General features: G+C 34.7%; 2 protein-coding genes, 1 long non-coding RNA gene and 2 other non-coding genes across 13 annotated transcripts in view; 4 read left to right on the top strand and 1 right to left on the bottom strand.

Annotated features, from left to right (window-relative positions):
• The first annotated feature begins 869 nt into the window (after positions 1 to 869).
• Positions 870 to 11930, top strand: LOC692892 (nucleosome assembly protein). Of its 7 annotated transcripts, none has more exons than XM_062671974.1 (10): positions 870 to 1230; positions 1302 to 1522; positions 1881 to 2002; positions 6833 to 7040; positions 7398 to 7549; positions 7889 to 8019; positions 8276 to 8436; positions 8831 to 9019; positions 9217 to 9339; positions 11248 to 11930. In XM_062671974.1, the coding sequence occupies exons 3-10, from the start codon at positions 1896 to 1898 to the stop codon at positions 11362 to 11364; spliced, it is 1188 nt and encodes a 395-aa protein (XP_062527958.1). In that variant the 5' UTR covers positions 870 to 1230; positions 1302 to 1522; positions 1881 to 1895; the 3' UTR covers positions 11365 to 11930.
• LOC119629533 (small nucleolar RNA Me18S-Um1356) lies at positions 7742 to 7824 on the top strand. The gene has a single exon (XR_005245512.1). It is a non-coding gene; the product is annotated as a small nucleolar RNA Me18S-Um1356 (small nucleolar RNA).
• Positions 8130 to 8210, top strand: LOC119629532 (small nucleolar RNA Me18S-Um1356). The gene has a single exon (XR_005245511.1). It is a non-coding gene; the product is annotated as a small nucleolar RNA Me18S-Um1356 (small nucleolar RNA).
• Positions 11931 to 12952: 1022 nt separating the features above from the next.
• Positions 12953 to 23456, bottom strand: part of Stim1 (stromal interaction molecule 1) — a 57740-nt gene continuing 47236 nt past the window's right edge. For 2 of the 3 annotated variants that reach the window (XM_012695693.4, XM_012695684.4), the window contains exons 10-15: positions 23274 to 23397; positions 22760 to 22822; positions 19284 to 19377; positions 17885 to 18067; positions 16439 to 16653; positions 12953 to 16036 (exon numbers count right to left, since the gene is read on the bottom strand). In XM_012695693.4, coding sequence (XP_012551147.1) covers positions 15897 to 16036; positions 16439 to 16653; positions 17885 to 18067; positions 19284 to 19377; positions 22760 to 22822; positions 23274 to 23397 — 819 coding nt within the window. In that variant the 3' untranslated portion in view covers positions 12953 to 15896. Of the gene's footprint in view, positions 16037 to 16438; positions 16654 to 17880; positions 18068 to 19283; positions 19378 to 22759; positions 22823 to 23273; positions 23398 to 23456 lie in introns of those variants that run through there. The other variant, NM_001135202.1, reaches the window with a different exon arrangement.
• Positions 18143 to 23402, top strand: LOC134200086 (uncharacterized). The gene is made up of 2 exons (XR_009974842.1): positions 18143 to 18801; positions 19126 to 23402. It is a non-coding gene; the product is annotated as an uncharacterized LOC134200086 (long non-coding RNA).

Raw genomic sequence — 23456 nt, 5'->3', positions numbered from 1 at the left:
TACTTAATTATTACATATATACCTATTTAACTTGTTTTTTGTGGAGTCAGCAAATCATTATCGAAATTTCAGTTCGGTGTTATTTTCATATACAAAAAGAACTGTTACAAGATTTAAGAATGGGCTGTACAAGGATAATTACTATGCTTCGTTAGGTGACCGATTGATCGACGAAAGTGATTAAAATTTAAACGGATCCATGATCGATGATAAGCTCGGGATTGGCTTCGAAAAAATTGTAAGTTCATGTAGATTATTCATGCTTGGTAGGCAGCGGCTTGGCTCTGCCCCTGGCATTCCTGAAGTGCATGGGCGACGGTAACCACTCACCATCAGGTGGGCCGTATGCTCGTCTGCCTACAAGGGCAATAAAAAAAAAGATTTGTAATTTTATAAATATAACACAAAAAATTTAATTTGACAGCTATTTTGTACTAGACAATTAAGACTCCACTCTACCCGATGATATGTAGGCGAAGTAAAATGTCCCTTAGAAATAAGGTGACACTCTACAAAACTTGCATACGCCCCGTCATGACCTATGCAAGTGTAGTGTTCGCTCACGCGGCCCGCATACACTTAAAATCCTTTCAAATCATTCAATCCCGTTTTTGCAGGATAGCCGTCGGAGCCCCGTGGTTCGTCAGGAACGTCGACCTCCATGACGACCTGGACTTAGAGTCCATCAGTAAGTATCTTCAGTCGGCGTCCATGCGCCACTTCGATAAAGCGGCACGACACGAGAACCCTCTCATCGTGGCCGCCGGTAACTACATTCCCGATCCTGCGGACAGAATGGAAAGCAGTCGACGTCGCCCAAAACACGTCATCTCGGATCCTCCCGATCCACTAACGGTGCTTTTAGGTACTTCAAGCACCGGTCACCGTTCTCGTCGAACCCGTCGCTTGCGACGAAGGGCTCGACGAGTAAATTAACTCTCAGACACAGCCCACTGAGTTTCTCGCCGGATCTTCTCAGTGGGTCGCGTTTCCGATCCGGTGGTAGATTCTGCGAAGCACGACTCTTGCTAGGGTTCGTGTTAGCAACATCGTCAGGTTTGAGCCCCGTGAGCTCACCTACTAAAGTTAAGGCTACGCTGAAATAGCCGCTAGGGCTATCAGCTTAGGTAGGAAAAAAAAAAAAAAAAAAAAAGACTCCACAAACGAATGAAAACTGAATCGAAATTTTGCAACTTTTTATCGTTTAAGTACGCAGACAGCCTGTGAAGTGTGAGTAATCTTTTTAGAATAAAACTAACACTACTATGAAGCTTAAGAAGAAGTTGAATGAGGCATTTAAGTTTTTATGTTATAGAATTTAGAATACATGGTGAACTGTACGAATGCCTCAACAATGCGTACAACACAACACGGCATATTTGGGGCTCTACGAACTTGCGTTCTTTTGCTCTCTCTGTGGAGCAGTGAAACCCAACCAAAAGGTCTTTGAAACATTTTTAAATCATTCGCTGACCGTGTCACGTCGCCATCTTTCTTTTCGGAAAATTTTGACGGCGGTGAGGTACGTTTTAAAATTAAACTAAATCGCTTGCTAGTGATTGTTTGGGTTTTATTTTAGCAATTTTTAATTTTGATCATCTACTGAGTTTTAACATTCACTATCACAAAGAAGTGGTACGTATTTTCAAAGAATACAAGCCATGCCATGTGGTCGGTCTGCTAGATTTTAGTGTACTGCGCATTAAATTTTACGTTTTAAGTTGCTGTTCAATGTATTTGCAACAATTCTCAGTGCAATTTTAAGTAACCAAAATGAATATTAATTTGGATAGTGTTGTATTTTTATGTTTTTTTGAAAAGCCGGTACGGTAACCAACGTGGCCGTAAGTTCACTTATTAACGTAATTATATTGTTTTAGAGTGAAATATTAAATATGGGTACCGTCGAACGTTCTGGTGACGACCACACATCCGAAATGGAGTCTGCAGAAGAAGAAGAAGTCGTCGGAAGTGGTGAACTAGCGCAACACCTGTTGAAAAGGTACTTAACTAACGGATTGTTACTGTTCCTACCATTTGCGTATTCGCAATTAAAGGACACATTTTCTGTTCAAAATGAGTTCAAAACCAAAGTCCTAAACAAAATATTTTTAACTGAATTTACCATTGAATATTGTTTCTAACATGATTTGGAACGTTATCAAACATGAACGGTCTATCGCAGCCCATGTGCTCATTCCCAAATTCCGAGATTATGACTCATCCAATTCTTACACAAGACATGTGTGCTTGATTAATTGAAGCCCAGAGATCAGTCCCACAGGACAGCGCCGCGTTGTAGTTAAAATTACTAGGTACTCAATATTCGTAACTAATCTCGTAATCATTCACCTAAAAGTAATATGTATAGATCAATTTGTAATCGAAACATAACTAGACATTTCTTATTTTGAATCTTACCAAATATAATATATAAGTACCAATATTTTATTTTCACCAAGACCTAAAGACTAAAATTAGAGAAAAAGTTTACATGTGCTACATGGATTGTAGAAAAAATCGAGCAATATTAATAAAACTAACAAAATCCAAAAGTATATTTTAAAAAACAGCAATTCATGAATTCTACATAATCCTGATTTAATAAAAGGGATTTTTTGTATTACTAATCTTCCATTTACATCTTATTGTAAAGGTTATAAATAAAGAAAATGTTATTAGTCAAAAGTACAGTTTTAACATGCAAACACTAAAAGTACTTGCCAATTAAAAGAAATAGGAGAAAACATAGATTGCAAGTAATGTAAATGTATCATTGTCATTCATAATTGAAGTTAAAATGATTCATATCTGAGAAGGGAAAACTTGAAAGTAATCATTGTTTGAAATTATTTTGAAAATGTTTGTTCTAAAGTAATTACTTTAGAACAAACATTTTGTATGTGTCATTATGTAATTACATAAAATGTCATGTTTAGCACAGAGACAAGCCTCTGTGAACAGCACAAGTCAAGAATATTCATTTTTTTAAAGTTTGATTAGGGTCTGAAGAAAGATTTATCAATAATAACCTTGTATCAATCATAGCAAATGATAGAATGATAGCTTGTACTTGGTTATAGCAACCACTTGCATAATGGAATTTAACTGCAATTAAAATTAGAACATTATTCTGAAAAGAAAAAAACCTTTTTTTTTAAACAAAGTAAGGCCAACACTATATCATTATTTTTATATAGCATATCTGCATCACCATACAGTCCACTTTACTACCACAAGGTTCTCGGCAATACCAAGGGCATAACCAAACTGCTGCTTAGTATGTTTCATTGCTTTCCATTATGCATTAGTCTTACTTTTTTTGCATTTGTAAGCCAATCAGATCATACTCTGGTGTCATTGAACTGATGAATCATTTATGCTCCATTTAAGAGTTTAATTTAGCTCTCCAAATTCAGTTATTGTGTCTAGGATAACTAGTGTTCGTTAATAATAAATTAAGAATTCATATAATTTTTATAATAAACTATAAAAATTATATGAATTCCATATGAAAGATTATCATATAGGCATTTTAAACTGGTACTAATGTTCGTTGTGTAAAAAAAACATATAGATACAATTTAGTGAGCCGCTTCTTGGCGAGGTCTGACTTTGTTTTTATCTAACCTTTTTCTTATAATACCTGACAATAAAAGAGAGATAGAGAATCTAAATGTTGAGGTATTTAAGTTCAAATTTCGATCTTTGAGCGATTTTAGTGATCTTTATAATACAGATTCTGCATTAACTGATTATACAGACATTAAGTCAGTTAATGTCTTTGTGCAAGATAAATTTAGTAATTTAGGTATGTCTGTGTACCTACACCCTGGGTTTTTGTACCTATAACACAGAATAATCCTAGCTAAGGGATAGCTGAATTTATAGTTTATTTGGAAATATTTAGTAATACTATATTTTTAAAAACTTCAACTCCAAAATTAAAAAAAAAAAGTAATGAAATATTGACTTTTGTACCATACATATACAATGAATAAATGGCTAATTAACATGAAAATGCTAAAACTCGATATAATAGGCGACCTCGGAATCCCATCAATAAAAGCCCTTAGTCAGAAATGCTATTAAAGAAGGTTCTGACATTGAAAATCGCTTCAAAAAAGATTCAGCTAAAGTTTACGTTTGTTTAAAGAAGGTAAATTTCTTCAAAGCTTGAATAGGCGAATGAATTTTTTATCTATATACTTTTTTTTTAAGTATTGACACATGACCTGCGCTCTGTTTGATTTGTTAATATGTAAACACTTTCTACCGTAGCTTTGTAGTATACAGGCGTCCTTCGCATAACACGATTAATTCGTACCGTATCCTATAGCGAAACCGTGTTATACGAAAAATGGTATACCGTGTAGTATCGAGGCCCTCGTCTTGCGTTATATCTGAAAGACGTTTGTAGCATCGAAACCGTTTTTACAAGTACCATGTTATACGTCGGACGCCTATGTCGACTAACAAAATGTCTTTTCTTATACACTTAAGCATTTTAATGCAAATATGTTAGGCATATTTAAATGCAGAATGAATAATGTAATGTAACATGTCTTTTTTGGCGTCTCAGTTGTTCTCTTATTGTCAAAGATCGTGACTCTTCTGTTGTCTTCTTACTGTTTCTCTACTCCACTGTTTCACCTATTCTAATCTTTTGCCTGGTGGAGGGCTTCTTTTTTTTTGTATCTTTGAATTTAATTACGTCTAGTTTTTTTCGCTATATAACACTGTCTATTTTATATATATATATATAACTAACCTTTGCCCGCGACTTCGTCCCTGTGGAATAGATACTTTGGTATAACGCTAAATTTTACCCGCCTCTTCATTTACTTCATTTACGTAGAAAGTGAATTTTTTTTTGAATAATAGAATGTTAAGGATCTATTAAAGGTACCAAAATCACGCTTTTTAAGCGACTTCAAAAGAGGAAGTTATCAATTCGACCATAATATTTTCATCTATGTATGTTCACCGATTACTCAAGAATGCTTGAACCGATTCTGAAATTATATTTTCTTCTTTTTGTTCGAAAGGGTAGACTTCCCCAATGGTCCTGTAATATGATGGGATCCTGGAGAAGTCCAGAAAAATCTATAATTGTCAAAGCCTATCTTGAAGTGATTTGAGTGTTTCAATGTGTAAACATATAAACATTAATTTATAAAAAATACCTTCACAAAATAAATAATGCTTTATTTTAGAACAAATTTGGTTACCATAAAAAACCTTATAGTGCCAACCTTAACATATAGACATATGCTGTTGCCGGCTTTTTTTAGATCTTTTAAAGGGGAACAATTCTGTCATATATTATTTTAGCGAAACTAACCGTTTCCGCGGCGCACGCAGCGGAAGCTCTCAAATGGGTAAAATACCCCGATTTTGAAACATTCTTTATTGGTGCTCCGCCTGTATTGGTCTTAGCGTGATGTTATATAGCCTATAAGCCTTCCTCAATAAATGAGCTATCTGACACTGAAATAATTTTTCAAATGGGACCAGTAGTTCCTGAGATTAGCGCGTTCAAACAAACAAGCAAACTCTTCAACTTTATAATATTAGTATAGATATTTCGACATCGAAATGGCCACTTTTGAATACTTATTTAATGGTCATACATTTTTTATCATTTACAATGTATTGACTACTGGAATTCTCGAGACAAACAAAAAACGATCACGCCATCTTTTGAACGGGTCATCGACACAGCAAGATTAAATCGACCTCCCTTTTCAAAAGCTTGTTACGATCGTGCCTCTAAAGTGTTGTTAAGTGTAATGTGGTTTTATTATATATTTATTTAGGAGTTATACCTACATTAAATGAGATGAATGCATGCAATGAATCACTGATGAAATGAAAAGGGATTTTTCTAAATTACTAATACATATAGTCAATTAATAATAAACCTAGAAACTTGTTTTGAACATTTTTGGTCGTGTCTGATCATGAATGTAAAACAAATCGCGATGTAAATATTACTCTGCACTGTATTTTTGATGAAAAGAGTAAAAATGCAGAATACTGTTGTTATAATGTTTAATGAAATTACTGTTGTTAAAAAAAACAGTAACTGGGTTCATAAACTAAAGAAAGAGGTTAAATAAAATAATTTAATATAATGAATTTGGGAAAAACAAAAAAAATCCTTCCACAAAAGTAATAAATACAACATTTTTATTGTACAATATTTTTCAACACCTAAGCAATGGATGCCATATCAATCAATATTAAACATTCGAATGTTGTTTGACAATTTTAATTTAAATTTAACATTTTAAGAATTCAATGTAAATTCGAAGCCATGTATGTCATCACAGAATGTTTTCTGGTAAATGTTAACAGGGTAACTACTGTTTATAACACGTGTAGAACGGGTTATTTTCGATGTGGGTCAACACAGGCATATTGTGTTGTACTGAAATCAGATAACGAAAGAAGATAACCTGCATACTCTAGATCAAAATTCGTTTCGAAGTGTTAGGTGATTGCAAAAAAACAGCCATTTTTGTGTAATGGTAATAATGTTTAAATCTTACGTTTATAATAAATAACCCTAGTTTTGTAAACAGAATGTTCAGTAAAAAAGTAGGAGTAAAGTTGAAGTTCAGTAGAAATATTTTCTCGAACAGACTGAACCCTAAGGGCGTTAGCTTTTACGGTACCCTAGATACCACAGTCCAGGGACCGTATTTTAACTTGTTAGTAGGGTGAAGTTGTTTCCGAAGGAGGGTCTAGAATAGGCTAGGATAATAAACGAATTATACTTGTGTTTTGCCTATATTGACTGAAAAGCATTTTAACTGTTTTATTTTAGTGGCGTGACCCGTAATGAAATGATAGCGGCCATCACAAATCGCCTTCATGCAGAAGCGATGGCATCCCTACCCCCGAATGTTCGTCGGCGAATCCGCGCCTTGAGAACTCTTCAGAAGGAGTTTGTCGACATTGAGGCCAAGTTTTACAGTGAAGTACATGCACTCGAATGCAAATATGAAAAACTTTACAAGCCTCTTTATGAAAAGGTGAGTCTTAATGCGTTTTGCATATCGACGCTTGAAAGGCAAACGTGACTAAGCGACAATAACTGCTTTGTACATAAATGATAGGCAATAACCATATTCGATGCGCAAAAAATATATAATTCTAGGTCTATTAAAATGATTTCAATCCTACAGCTAGATTCATTAATTTTTTTTTTTCAGGTATTTCAACTTTAAATTAGTCTACTGTAAAGTTCACGCATTGTCGCTTAGTCACGTTTGCCTTTCAAGCGTCGATTTTTTTTTTTGTGTTTTTGAAAAACTCACTATACATTAAAACTTTGTAATCTGATTGTACAATGAGTATAAATGAGAATGAATAAATAATTATGTTCACAGCGAGCTCTTATTGTGAATGGCACATATGAACCTAATGATGATGAATGTCTCAACCCATGGCGTGATGACACTGAAGAAGAAGAGTTAGCTCGGGCGGTACAAAATGCTGCCATCACTGAGGGTGAGGAAAAGAAGGATGACAAGGCTATCGAGTGAGTAATTGGTTAAAAGTTTAAATTGTTTTAAAACAAAGTTGTATAATATGATAAAATCAAAAATATTTTGTTGTCTACAAATGTAACATTAAGACCAATTTCTGTTTAGAACAGTTTTGAATAACTCTGTATTTAAACGTTGTTATCCTTTTGCTGGAAAATGTTGAGAATTGTCTCTATTTTTTGAAACTTTTGCAAATGATGATATTTTAAACACCAAACACTGAAATATTGTGATTGATTTGAACATGCATCACCAACTGAAGCCAAAAAGTTGATTAATTAATTTTATACTTTTCTAAACATATTTATTTAATAATTATATGCACATTTTAGGCCTCCAATGGATCCCAATGTAAAGGGTATCCCAGACTTTTGGTACAACATATTCAGGAATGTCTCAATGCTCAGCGAAATGATGCAAGAACATGATGAACCAATTCTAAAATGCTTGCAAGATATTAAAGGTATGTTTGTTGAGTTTGTGGACATTTGCTAAATTATTAGCAATACTCGTTTATTTCAATTTACCAGGTGAACTGTCAGCTTTTTCACCTAGCTTCTCAATAAAAATCAATAAAATTACATGATGACATTTCACACCAAATTCTGAAAATTATGATTGATTTTTTAACATGCATCACCAACTGATTATCACAATTATTGACATGACAATTTAATTATCTACATTTTCTAAGAATTAATTAGCTTTTTCTAATTCAGTGCAAATGCATGAAGACCCCATAAGCTTCACTCTGGAATTCTACTTTGCTCCAAATGAATACTTCACAAATACAGTACTTACTAAAGAGTACTTAATGAAGTGCAAGCCCGATGAAGAGAGTCCATTAGAATTTGAAGGTCCTGAAATTTATTCTTGCAAGGTTTGTTTTGCTATTATTGATTTTTTTTATAGAAGAAGAACACTAAAATATATTATTATTACTAGCTGACCCGGCAGACTTCGTAGTGCCACAATCGATAAATAAAAGACCTAAACTTTTGTATAAAATAAACTTAAAACAAACAAAAGGAATCTGTCCGACGGGAACACATTAAAGAAAAAACAAAATTGTTGTTTTTGTTTAATTCCGAGCATTTTCATATTTATGTTAACTTTTAAACCTTCACTGCACTTCCACAAATAATTCAAGACCAAAATTAGCCAAATCGGACCAGCCGTTCTCGAGTTTTAGCGAGACTAACGAACAGCAATTCATTTTTATATATATATATATATATAGATATATAGATAGATTATTGTTGTTGTTTGTTTAGGGATGTGAAATAAACTGGAATGCTGGTAAAAACGTAACTGTCAAGACCATAAAGAAGAAACAGAAGCACAAGTCCCGTGGGTCAGTTCGCACTGTCACTAAGTCCGTCCAAGCTGACTCCTTCTTCAATTTCTTTAACCCACCAACTCTGCCGGAAGATCCTAACTCTACAGTCGCCTCTGATGTACAGGTACATTTAGTTTTTAATAATTTTATGGAAAATTATCAAAAAAAAAAAACTATTGCTCATTCTTCATGATGATTTTCAACACCAATAACTGAAATAAAATGATTAACGAAACATGCATCACCAACTGAAACAGTAATTTTCATTGATAATGTTGAACATAAATATTGCAGAATTATAAACTAAACTTAACGTTGTAGGCGTTGTTGACTGCGGACTTTGAGATCGGTCACTACATCCGCGAGCGCGTCGTGTCTCGTGCCGTGCTGCTCTACACCGGCGAGGGACTCGAGGATGATGACGATGACGATTATGAAGAAGAGGTATGTTCAGATTTCACATATAGCAGTTGATATCGAAAGTCATTAACTGAATTTTAAATTTTTCGCACATATCGATATTTTCTAGTGTTGTCAATATTATTGCGAAAAAAATTAATTGGAGCTGATCTATTCCTGCATATTATGGTATAGGACATATTGATATATTTTAAATAACCTTCTTTTTGATGATTTTAACACTAATTCAAAATAATAGAAACTAGATTTTGACTATAGTTTTCTTTTCATTAAGCTATTAAAAATAGCTTGCTTTTAAATGTAATCTGTTAATTATAGTAGGAGTTGTCTAGAAGAAACAAAATGTGCAGTATTTTAGTGTTATCTTTTAATCTTGTGGTAGTTGTAAGATTGCATAATTAGTGAATTCTACAGCCATCTTTTGTTTCTACAGTCGTACATGCATGGTAGCTTTATTATGCTTGCTTAGAACGTTTTCATTTATCCCTTATCCTGAACAGACGGAGGTACGGTATTCGATTGTGAAACCTGTAATTGGTAAAAATAGGCTGACTGGGTATACCTACTGGACTTTGCAAAGATTGTCTTTTATGGTTGCTATATGAAGTAAATGATTGAAACACTGCATTGCCATTTAAGTCTACATCCAAAGATGAAACTCAACCAGAATAGAAAATTTTCATAAACTTATAGTGACCATGTAAACTAAATTTCAATCTCGTAATCAAGTAATTGCTTGATAGATGTCTTGAATTGCTATGTAGTGTAATCATCTAGGGCAGGCGCATTACGGGCTGAGGGTGGGTTTATATAACGCATACGGTATCTACGTCTGGTGAAGGCAGCCCAACCAACAGCGGTCATGTTTGGTTTCAGGAGGATTCGTACTCTGACGAAGACTCCGGTACCGAGGAAGTTTCCGACGTGGAGGATTGATACGAGACCGTCCCCCCTAGCCTTCTATAAGCCTCAGAGGCATTCGTCCGACTCGATCGCTTGTATTTATTGCAACAAATAACATAGGAACCTCTAAATAAACGCACACGACATCGCTGTGCTGCTAGCTGTCGTGATCATATCTGGCTCATATCAATTGTAAACGAATTCTAAAGAATAGCGCGTCGGGCTCCTTGTAAATCCCTAGTATTTATGTTTCTCGCTACAAGTTTCTATGCATGATTTATCCTTTGATTAGATAAATATGTTTTAGAAATTGATATAAGGTCTATTCCGAAAGAGCAGACTGCGAGAAGTGATCGGTGCCTTCTTAATGTGTAATGCATGTTTAATCTTAGATTTTTGTAATGATAAACTACTGATGCATTTCTAGTTAAACAAATTCGTTTTTATTTATTATACAGTCATTATAGTGTGTATTTTTTTTTGTTCACGAGTTTTGCTTATTCGTTTATTTTTACTTTGAAATTTCATGTGATATTATTAATCTCTTAAGATGATTTGTTTCTTACTTTTAATGTGTTGTCATTCCAATAGTACTGTTGCCGAGGCAGGCTTGTCCTTGAACCGGAATATTTGTTGAATCTCTTAGTGCCAAAATGCATTTAAACAAATTCATCACTTCAGCATTGCTAACTGTGATCTATTCAATTTATATTTTATGATAACTTGACAATAGCTAGGGAGTATAGATATATTTTTTTATTTATGTAACTTTCTATTGAAGTTGGCATAATAAAGTTTATGTATGGCAGCCACTCAGGTAGTTGTACTTGGTTTTAATGGCTTCTTATGTTTTTGGCATGATGTCGTTAATAGTGACATTAAAATTGTATGCTTTTTACAAATGTGTTTTATTTCACCTCGTTTTGCATGTTAGTTTTGACGGAGACGATGCGGATGGTTGCAGAATTCACTTACACTGGTAATGCAATGTGCCGGTCGATGTTTTAACCATAACGCTGTTGTATTTAGGAGGAAGAGGAATGCTCGATGGAGGAGAGCGAAGACGATGAGCCGGCGCCTCGGAGACGAACCAAGAAACCCGGCAAGGGACCTGCCGAGAACCCCGCTGAGTGCAAACAGCAGTAGCTATTTAATTGTAATGCAGTTCGAGTTTACCGGAGCTTTATACAACAATGATTCTGGTGCTGATTTTCCTGTTTTCTCTCTTGAGAAATGAATTTCGCAGTAACTTAGTCGACTGATGGTAACAGTAATAATGTATGTACCAGAATATTTTTGCTAAAAAAAGAAATGTGATAACGATTAGCTTGGTTTGCACTTTACAACCATCAGAACTTGTGCAGCACATTCCTCATAATGGCAATGACTGTACAATTATTTTGCCATCCGCCTCTATCAAAATCACGGTGCTGCAGACTCAATAGGAAATAAAACCTATGATATAGCAACACTAATAACTACTCACGGTCTGAGAGACTTGTTAAGTTTCATTTAAGATAATAATATGCTTTTGGGCCTTTTAAATTTAATTCATTTGATAATAATTTGCTATAATGACTCGTCCACAGGTAGGTTTAGACATTCAATATTCATCCAGTGATTATATGTAATTGTAATAAAATTAAATGTTAATCGCATGCCGGCAAGTAGAATATTTGTACACAACGTTTTTAATTAAAGTTTAAGAACTACATGTTGTCTTTATTTTACTTAATCTTTCCAAGTTTTCTTCGAAAAGTTTTCATTACTGCACCGCAAAAATTGAATCAAGACTACGTCATTTTAAATAAATTACTGACATCAGACAACAGAGAGATATTCTAAAATTTCAAATACCCACCTGTTTTGTAAGAACGAAGTTTCGTGTAAACAATGACGGTTATAGTAACAATTTGAAGGAAAATTAAATAGGTAAAATCATTCTAATAAAGCGATACGTGAAAACGGGCATCCATGAAATTGGGAATTCCCTTTTGACAATGCAATTTGCTTTAGATATCTGTTCTCACTTCCCAATGAATCTAGTACCTATACCAGATACCGAAATGGTCAGGTACTCGAAATCTCACTGCATTAGACAAAATCGAAGCCGTGCCATAACTAACGCCGTGTATTGTCTCTGATTTGAACAAAACGATAGGTATAAGCCGCGCCAATAAAGAAACGAAACGAAAATGGCGTCTATGTACCTGCACTGACAGATGGTATCGTCAACAAATAAAAAGAAAGATAGAAAGAAAAAGTTGTTTACCGTAAAAAAAAAAAAAACGAGAATATACTTTACTTTGTTGGTGCCCTGGCAGAGGGGGAGGTGTCTCATCTGGGATGCATCTTGCGTAGACACTTTTGCTGGCAGTCATCTAAGTCACACAACTCGAAAGTGAAAAAACTCGAACTCAACAACAGTCAGAACTGATTTTTTTTTTGCTTGCAGTACGCGCCGTGTGCGAAAGTCCAGTAATAGTTTAAGAGTGAAAGCGCATGATCGCCGCCGCCTTTTTAGATTTGTTTTTTTATTGGCGCGGCATTTAACAGACTATGAAATTATATCCGGCGAATGACAACCGCGACTGATTTGGCCATAAATCATTTCTTTGAATTTTTAATGAACTATTAAAACAGATGTGATTAAAAGTGTAGTAAAGAAATAAAACAGTTTCGAGATCATTCTTGATATCACCAACTTTTCAAAGTTAGAATAAAAAAGCCAACATATTTTCAAAATTTTTATTTGTTTTCAATCATTAACAATGTCTATCACGATTTGTCTTTTTATTAAAACAATCAGATCCAAAATGAAATAAAATTAATAATGATCTACTTTATGACACGACGAAAACTTATTTGCTGTAAATAACTTACCGATGTTAACCATAGGTATAGTATTTCATTCATTGTTTTAAAATAATTAAAAATATGATTTGTTATTATAATACGTTTTATATTATCCAGCATGTCTCAATGCATTAGCAAAAACTACATACATATTATTAGGTCAACAATTGTGACCAAAGTCACAGAAACCTCGTTTTCATAAATAGCTTACAAACATTGAACTTCCTCGCCAACGAATTATCGTGCTACAAAGTAGATCTGTTCAAACACTCTATAAGTGTTCGTATTTAAAATAATGATTCCCATTCAATTTTGAACGTTTACGCCCCTTAAAATAGTGCAGTGCAGTAAATCTAAAGATTTTGTACTAAAAAAAAACCAATTACCTACTTTTTACTTGAGTACGAAACGGTACAAAGTACTGGGATGATCATTTCATTTATTACACAAGTTATGAAAAACTATTTTCACATTTCAAGTGTTCTATTTTTAAATACGATAAATATTTTCACAGCATACTATTTGCTAAGTACGAAATAGGAAGACTGATATAAATCAAAGGTTTTTTTTCAATCAGTACTAATAAAATATATAAATACTACAAGTTGTTTTGTTGTAGTCATTACAATAATGTAGAGACTTCGGCTCCGTTGTACAAAGTTGAGCGCGTACGCATTGTGGACTCTACGATCTGGTCTACTATTAAAGTCAAATGAACCAAGAGTTGGTTTCCAGAATTAAGAAAAATAAGTACGCAACATTTTTCATAATTCATACAAAATCATATCTTAATATAAGTAGTATAAACACTTTGTATATTTATTTAGTCATTCATTCAGTTCGTTTTAACTATTTCACAAAACTATTAGTTGAAAAATCTATCGTATAGAAATAGGCAAATTGGAGATTTTTTCTAAACGATAACCTTTTACTGGCTCCGGTTATCTCACAAGACACATATAAATAAACTACAAAAAAAAAGAGAACAGCAAATTGTAAATATTGATACAAAAATTTGAGCCGCGACTGCTGACCAGCCAGTTTTTGTCTAAATAATTAGCACCATGTTTTATTTTCCTATTAAATTATACGATACGATCTGCTACACAAATATTACGTGAAAAAATTGTTTATAACCTAAATTCTTCACGTTACAACGCTATTCTATATTTCGACATCTCAGTCATGCTAGCCTAGGGCAGGGCCTTGAAACTGCAATACTTTAGGACAAAAATTTTTTTGTATGGAAATTAGCGACGTCTTGTAGCGGATGCCCCTAAACTTATATGTTGTTAAAGTTAAGGCATTTATAAATCATATAAGTCATTATTTGTTATAGGGAAATTGATTAAATTTTTATCAATTTGTGGTTTCTGAAAATTTACAAAATCCTACATTAAAAATAAAATATAGTATAGGTAATATGTTACTGCCATCTACACGAGCAATAAGAAACTGATCGAAGCGAAGCCATCTAGTGGCCGACGCCCGTAAACATTTTTGTTGAGTGCTTGAATTGCTTATCTATCACTATATTTATGTGTATTATCTATGGCCTAGGACGCGGGTAGTCAGAAACCGAACAACGCCATCTAGTGTCCGTCCCATGTAATCTGCCCCGCATAGTTGCACGAGAACTGAATAATCAAATCGAGACGCTAATCCGTCCAATTACAATTCAAATTACGGCCTCCGACACAATTATCATACATATAAAAACGTGCCTCGCAAATAAGAAAATAATACCTACGAGTGAACAAAATCGCTATCAAACTAAAAGAAAAAAAAAACAAACAAAAGGGAATGATGCGATATAAGTGATATTGTGATTAAATTATGTCCAAAGCGGTTAGTAAAATTTAACTAGCCGATTTAAGATGAGCCGTATTTAGCACAATAAAATAAACACATCTCGAAACTCGACCTGATCTATCGAACAGTATGTACAGATGTCAAGTGTTAAATTTATTGAATCAAAACATAATAAGTACTTAATATTTAGTACTAATATACATATACAGATATATACAAGCAGGATTCTTCACAAAAAACAAAATTATCTCTCTTACCTTGATCACCGTGATCATAGAGAGAAAAAATAAGGGTGCAAAAACATTATACGCAAATAATGAAAAAAAATATAATGATATTAAACTAACGAGGGCTCAGTCGATAGTTCGCTCTGCTGATTTATATTAGGCCGGTTTATTTGTGTGTTCTTGTATATAAAACCTTTAGTAATTTCGATTCACTCACACAACACAAATAATTTTGTACCGCTGTTACATTTTAACTTCTAACAAACTTCTACACAACACATAATTGATTAAGGTGGATAAGACGCATAAAAAATCTTCAATTTATACGTCATACATTATCGACAAAGGTAGTTAGATAATTTTTAATAATAATACCCGAATTAAGTACTTACTTTTAGATATAAATTAATTACAAAACCATTTTTCCGATTTTTATTTTATTATTACAGACACATATTTGTGTAATTTTTAGTTGAACTCTTAATGATAGGTTCTTTCTTATGCATACATTTCATTTATTATTGAACTATTTTTTGTACCGGCAGACATTTACAGTCAGAATTCTGAATAAAGACGTTACTAAATCGATTTTCAATTTTACTAAGGTTATAAATATGAGCGAATACGAAATGTCGGCTCGCACCATTATTGAATGCGCTCGTAAAGTTCGTAGTGAGAGTTCGACATTTGCCGCGTGCTGTTACCTCAGTATGTTCCTAACAGTCTGTAGTGCGCGAGGTCAGTGACACAGTACGGACAGCGCAGTGTACGTTGAGGCGGTAGTCACGCAGGCGTCTTTGTCTTCTTCCCAAACGGCAAATGGATCCGACGTTTTCTCGGCTTCGGTACACCTTCGTCGTCCATCAGGGAGGAGTCCGTCGATTCTTCTTCCGGAGGAGTAACGCTGGAAGGGGTTGCCGCATCTGAAATAAATACATACACGATAAAATCACACCATGTGTTTAATACTATTAAAATAGAATTGTTGTGATTAGATTCAAATACCTTACGATATCACTTCCATTACGAGAAACTATAGCAAGAAGTATGTCAGAAAAACAATACTCTAACTTAACTAAGAAAAAGGATAATCTAAAAAATTTTTTTAAGCTAGTAACTTCATCACTGTATGAGCACTTTACGGAATGGTGGTTTCTCGCCGGATCTACCGGACTAAGATAGTGGATCGCGTTCCCGATCCGGTGGTAGATTCTGCGAAGTACTGCTCTTGCTAGGGCCAGTGTTAGCAGCACTCCGGTTTGAGCCCCATGAGCCCACCTTCACGTCAAGGCGTAACTTAAATGGGATCTCAAGGCTATAGGTACCTTCAGTTAAAGGTCTCTGTCTCGTGAAGGGGTTTCTGGAGGGGACTCTGGGGTCCTCTAGGTTGTTGGGCACGACGTCAGTGCTCCGCGAGCGCACGATCTGGCCGGTGGAGAAGGGTCTCCGCGGGGGAGGCAGCGGGGCGCCCCGCATGGAGGCGCGGAGCTGCGGCTGCGAGTGCACGGCGCGGGTCAGATCCTCTCCCGTCCAGTTCACACTGAAATTAATGTTCATTTTCAAGATTTAATATCTTCTTCTTCTTCTTCTTAGTCGCATACTTCATAGCTGAAGGTCGTGTCCCTGAAAGCCCTTCGTGGCTCTTTGTACCATCAGCTTCCATTTGATTCGGTTTTCGGCTTCTCTCAGGGCGGTCGCAACAGAGAGTCCAGTGAGCAGTTACCTGCTCTGACCAACGGTTTGGTGGCCGGCCGGCCAAGAGAACAAACAAATCTGCACTCGAGCAACTTCGCATAGAAACGAGACTGTCGACGAATTGCTACCAGAAGGTTCTTGGTTACTTTGGTCACATTGCTCGGCGGCCACCAGACAACCTTGAAAAATTTACTGTGGTGGGCAAGGTAGAAGGGAAAAGATGTAATATAACGAAGCTTTATATATTGGTGTAGATAAGTGCTAAGAGATTGACGGAGCCAGCAAACCTGCCCTTTGCCACCTTTAAACATGAGGTCGAAATTTTATTTGTATTGTATAAATAACGATTCTTCAAGCTCAAATGACTGCTTCGCGACGCAGAGACATAAATATATAGGTTTTTATTTATCCAAATACAACAACGCCCTACGTTTGTTTAGTCATGTATTTAATATTTATTTTTCTTCGTTCGTGAACATGCGTTACCAACATATTGGCTTTTTTTCATGCGTCCGAGTCGCAAGTTTTAATCAAAAAATAGTTTTTGTTTATTGCACCTTGTAGGCAGACGAGCATACGGCCCACCTGATGGTGAGTGGTTACCGACGCCCATGGACTTCAGCAATACCAGGGGCAGAGCCAAGCCGCTGCCTACCGCGGATAATATAATTCTTTGTCAAAACATATAACCCATATTAGGTATAAATTAATCTTTATTCTTGTAACGTTCCATTCCCATGACACCATTTCAAAGTGAAGCTATCTTTTACTATTATTGCGGGAATTCCCGGAAAGGATTTTATTTTTGGAATTAATTTTTGCAAGCTTTTGTAGTAAATTTAATTAGCCCGCAAAGTTTATATATTATGTAGTTTGGACAGCTCTATTTTAGACCACGACGACTTGACGACTTTACGACTTCGAGTGAAGCCGCTAAACTACAGACCGACAAAGCGACAGAGAGTACAGGTCTGAATAACACAATAAAGCAGCGCTTATCCACAGGTTCGAGCTCCGGAAGCTCAGCTACTCCTCAGGATACCGGAAAAGATATGAGAAAAAAAAAAAGTGCTCACTTGTCTCCTCCCAGCACGAACTGAACTTGGTCCTTGCGTCTGTCGTCAACGGGACTCTTGCGAACGTCGTTGTGCGAGTTCCGCATGCGCAGTTCCTCGCTCGACAGTTTCTTGTCCTCTAAACGTCGCTCGTCCTGACGTCTCTCGCGGGCTTCTTGAGCGAGACGCTCTTCCAATTGTAACCTGCGCCCAGAATGGTTGTTTTTGTTCTTAATACAATTTGCATATATAATTGCAATTTATTAATGCAATTTTAAATATATATTTCTTTTATTGCCCTTGTAGACAGACGAGCATACGGCCCACCTGATGGTGAGTGGTTACCATCGCCCATGGACTTCAGAAATGCCAGGGGCAGAGCCAAGCCGCTGCCTACCGTTTAATACTCTCTACAGGCCTCGTTTGAAGAAGGACATGTCATAGCGCTCGGGAAACACCGTGAAGGGGACCTCATTTCATAGCCGGATGGTACGTGACAAAAAAGACCTCTGAAAACGCACTGTGGATGACCGCAGTAGCTCCAGGTAGTATGGATGAACTCTACTCCGGTGGCGGGCGGTGCGATGGTAAAAACGAGATGCCGGAATCATCTCAAACAATTCCTCAGAGCACTCCAAATATAAATTAATCTTAAGCAATCAATCAAATGTAATCAAATCTTAGTTATCTTTTTTTTTTGTTATTAATGCACTGCCGATTGCACCTACAATTGAGGTGACATCTGCCATGAACTTCCGTCAATTTGTCAATGTTTAGTATTGATGATCACTTTGTTGGTGCAACTTAATAAATAAATAAATATCGACTGAAGTTTAATTGTTTTACAGATGAAGCTGATCTTCTGTAAAGATAAAGCGAAAACCGGTCTCTAGTTGTGGCCGCATCACGCAAAATTACTGAATTTTTTTTGAGTTTAGGTTAGTTTTAATTTTAATAATAATAGCTGGAAACAAATCACGCAATATATAGATAGATAATAAACACTCAGATAAAGAGAAAGCAAATCTGTTCATCAAACGAATCTTTGCCCGATGTGGGAATCGAACCCACGACCCTCGGCGCAACAGTCAGGGTCGCTAAGTACTGCACCACCGAGTTACTAAGTTTATAAATGTGCTTTTACAGTTGCAATTTGATAGATGACACCATTAGTTTTCTAAATTGCGCTATCATTGTCTTACGGTTTAATATAAAAAATAATTACTTATTAATAAAATTAATTATTAATTAATCATTTCCAGGCAACTACGTTAAATAGACAGGAACGAAGTCGCGGGCACAGATAATGTTCAATACAATAAAAAAATCGACGAAAACAAAATCGACATACTTTATTCAACAATAAGAAGTTTACTGAAGAGCTGATTTTAAAACTACCGAAATTTTATTCATAACTCACCTAGCCTCGGCGAGTCTTAAATCTAGAGGATAGTGTGGAGAATCGTGCTCTTCGCTTCCCGATGAGTCCTCGCGCCATCCAAAGTTATCCACCACTGAAATACGCGTTCTACATCAACTCTTCGTGTCTTAAGAATCGCATTCATTCCATTTACGAACAATGCAATGTTGCCAGTTTAGAGAATGTTTCGTGCGTGTGAATGAGATAAAAGTATTTAACCCGAATTCATATTTCTCGAATGGTTGGTGCTGAATTTCAAATTCCTATTAATAAGCATGTACGAAATAATGTTCATGTGTTTTATTTAGCAAGCAATGCGTCACACTTATAATCTTCTTACCTTTCATTGTAGCCAAACTAGAAAAGAGCACTATAGGTACTATTGTGGTACACTTTCTAATAAAAGCAAAGGATAAACGGAAGGTGGCATAAAAATAAAAACAAAATCACAATCGTCAAAAGCTTTCAAACGTGCAGAAAAAAACAATTCTAGACATTTTTCTAAAAAAAAATACAAATATATTATTATTTTATGCGGGTTTAAGTATGTTTTAGTCGATTAATTTTTATTTCACTGCGTAGTTAAGACTTGCCTATTTTGATATTAATATTGTTATTCATATCATAAAGCACAATTATATTGTAAGGATTACAAATATTAAATTAAAAATTTATGTGTTCACAATAACCTTTACTATATTAGATTTGTTACTATTTATCCACTGACCACAGATATAGAATTCGAATTCAAACCAAGAACTGTTAACACTACAATAAACTACGTCATAATAATATACTTAGCCGCTTGCATTCATGCGATCCAACTAGTATGGTATTATCTATGATATTAGCGAGATAAACTATGTAACACAATAACGGGATTTATTTTTATTTAATTCACGCAATAAAGATGACGTCATGATCACTGCAACTCGGATAAAAGATCCAAGTGTCACGTCAAACAAATAAAAAAATAAAAAAAGCCTTTCTGGAAAAATATCACATAACGTCTTAGCTAATGTCGAATCAATGTGTAACGTATTATATTGTCTGTATAAATTTTAATATTTTCCCTTTATTATGCTATCACGCATCACGTCAGTTTGAAGTCGTGAAATGAATAATTCCTTAATTCAAAGCAATAAATCATGCAAGGATAGGGATGTACCGTCACCAATATTACGAAAGGCAAAAACGCGCTTAAAAAAAAAAAACCCTGAATATGACACCTTTAGAGCCTTTGCCTTTCCAGTCCCATCATTCAACCGAACGCTTTCATGATTATTTCATACATGCTTCATTAATTAGGAATTTTACTGTGTGAAAGCTTCCTATCGATTGTGACCGATAAATGTTGATGTTTTAATTTTATTTATTGACAACTCTATTCATACTACATGTTTTTTTTTGCTTAAATACTAAAAACAAATAAATAACATTCGTTCGGTTGCTGTCTAAAATAATCTTTCAGATATAAATTTTAAACTATGCGAGGAACATAAAACCATCGAGTACATATCGATTAGAACACGTTAGTCGATTTTCATTTTGAGACGTGCATGACAAATTTGTCGTTATTGTTTCAGTCAATTTGTAAGCCTTGTATATTTTTTTTCTTTATTTCAAAATGTCATTTGATAAACGACCAATACTGGTTCGCGTTTTATTGTTGAATTTATTTAACAAAGTTCAATTTATTTAATAGACTTAGAAATGCTTAGAGTTGGGACAGTTAACACGTTTACACTTCATGCAACATTTCTACATATCTTTATGTAGTGTGAACGTGAATAAGAATCCAAATTGATAAGACGTATAAAAAGTATTATTTAAAGACGTTACAAAACAAGGATTCTTCTAAATTCTATCAGCTCTAGATTTTTACGGTGAAGTTTATATTATAATAATATAACTCTCTCGAATATGTACTCGATGTTAAAAACCTACCTTTTATTTTGGAAAAAATATTAAAACCTAGAGAAAATTTTCACGATTTTTTTAAAAATGTAGTATAGCAAAGATCCTTAGAGATACAATACTTTTTTTTTAATTCTAATCATTTTGTATTACTACTATTTACATTTCGTTACACTTTGATTTTTTAATAACACGTATCACAATACACAATCGAATGAAAATGAATATCGATTTAAAATCGACTAATAAGATTTGATAGTTTTACACCTAGACTTAAGTACAGAATAAAAATCATTTGAAAATTCAGCTGATTTAGTGTTATAAAAATACTTTAGAAGCTAACTTAACAGCTGATTTTTTTTTGTAACAAAGTAATGAATCATTAATTTGGTTAGAATGCAAAATTAAATACACACAATACGTTTAAAACATCCGATATATTTAATCGAAACTAACAAAACAATTCGTTTATATTGTTAAAACATTCAAGGAACGTTTTCGCATACTAAAACATGAATTATAGTCACTACTAATTTTAATCACCGATTTGGAATATATTAAAAAAAAAAAAAAACATTTATATTAGAGATTCCACTGAATATAATGTTAAAAAAATGTAAACACAAGAGAACGTTTGTTGAATAAATCTAAATAAAATGTTAGCCAAGAGATAAAGAGTTCTCGCTTCATCTGATGCTTTATTCACATATCACGCTTTAACAAAACAAAATAAACATTACACAGAGTAAACTGAAGGCGCGTGTTTCATCAAGCATTAATGTTTAACTACTTTGCAAACATTAGTATATCGAAGCATTCACAACTTTGAATTGTTTAAATATTTAAAAACGACCCTAATTATATTGAACTATGCTAGTTTTTAATTGCCAAGAATAAATTAAGATATTGATGTAAGAAGGTTTTAAATGTGTAGTCAAAATTTATGACTACTTTAATATAACTCCTGCCTACTAAAAATATGTCGGGTTGTCAGAAGATAATAGCTAATTAAAAACTTTAAAAAAATTATTACCGAATGTATCCTAATCTGATTCGATAAGAACTCGGTATACTGAAATACGCCAACAATTGGCAACAACAAATCACTAGAGACTTTAAAAAAAAGGTCATAAAAAATCTAAAAATTCAAATCCTAAAGTTCTACAAGTAAATAATTAAAATTATCATAAAAAATTCTACTAATTCAAATCATAAAGTTCTATATAACTAAAAACTATTAGATAGTAGAAGTTAATTTATTTTTAATTACTTGTGACCGTTTCAAAATCAGCAGTGAATGCATCTATACATTTTTCTATCTATTAAATCTAAAATACATTGTCATAGAGTTAACGTTTATTTAGTTACCAATAAAGGGATTGAAAAAAAAAATTTTTTTTCTTGTGAGTGCCATCCCTAATAATGTTTACAGAGAGACACCATTAGTGATCTTTACTCCGTATGACAACGTATTGAAGTGTACATAATATGTAGGTATGAAACGTGCGAAGGTCATTCGACGTGCTCGTGGAAGACGGACACGTCATCGAAGGTCTTACCTGAGCCGCACAGGGATGTGTCGTCGCCGACGCTCAGGTCGTCCTGGGAACTGCTCATGCGGGCTGTGGAGGCAAGAGGGAATTAACGTTACATTTGTAGAACAAACATTAACGTTAACCCTTCGCGATTGACTTCAACGGTGAAGGATATTTTTTTTATTGCTTAGATGGGTGGGCGAGCTCACAGCCACATGGTAGTAAATCGTTACTGGAGCCCATAGACATCTACCATATAAATGCGTCACCCACCTTGAGATATAAGTTCTAAGGTCTCAGTATAGTTAGAATGGCTGCCCCACCCTTCAAACCAAAAAGCATTACTGCTTCACGGCAGAAATAGGCAGGGCGGTGGTACCTACCCGTGCGGACTCACAAGAGACCACCAGAAATTACGCAAATTATAATTTTGCGGATCCTTCCGATCCACTAACGGTGCTTTTAGATACCTCAAGCACGGGTCATCGTTATAATATATTATTATAGAATATTATGATTAAAGTAGAGGGAAACTCACGTCTTCCCGTCGGTCGACCGTTCATGTTCCTGTACAGCGTGGTCTCCAGGTACTGCAGCCCGTTGTTGTTGATGATGTTGAACCCGCACAGGCGTTCGATCTGCTTCCATCGGTGCATGCGTTCCTACAAAATCGAACAGAACACAAACGTGCATTAGTAAAATTATATAATTTTAATTCAAA

This window comes from Bombyx mori, chromosome 14 (assembly GCF_030269925.1).
Source record: "Bombyx mori chromosome 14, ASM3026992v2".
Lineage (NCBI taxonomy): Eukaryota > Metazoa > Arthropoda > Insecta > Lepidoptera > Bombycidae > Bombyx > Bombyx mori.
The sequence above is the reverse complement of the archived record's forward strand: the minus strand, read 5'-3'. Positions and strand labels throughout refer to the sequence as shown.

Bases quoted from the DNA above. Each gene is read 5' to 3' on its own strand.
- LOC692892 (XM_062671974.1), top strand. From the start codon at position 1,896: ATGGGTACCGTCGAACGTTCTGGTGACGACCACACATCCGAAATGGAG. The intron at 7,041-7,397 runs GTGAGTCTTAAT...TTATGTTCACAG, and splicing joins ACAAGCCTCTTTATGAAAAG to CGAGCTCTTATTGTGAATGG. The intron at 8,020-8,275 runs GTATGTTTGTTG...TTTCTAATTCAG, and splicing joins ATGCTTGCAAGATATTAAAG to TGCAAATGCATGAAGACCCC.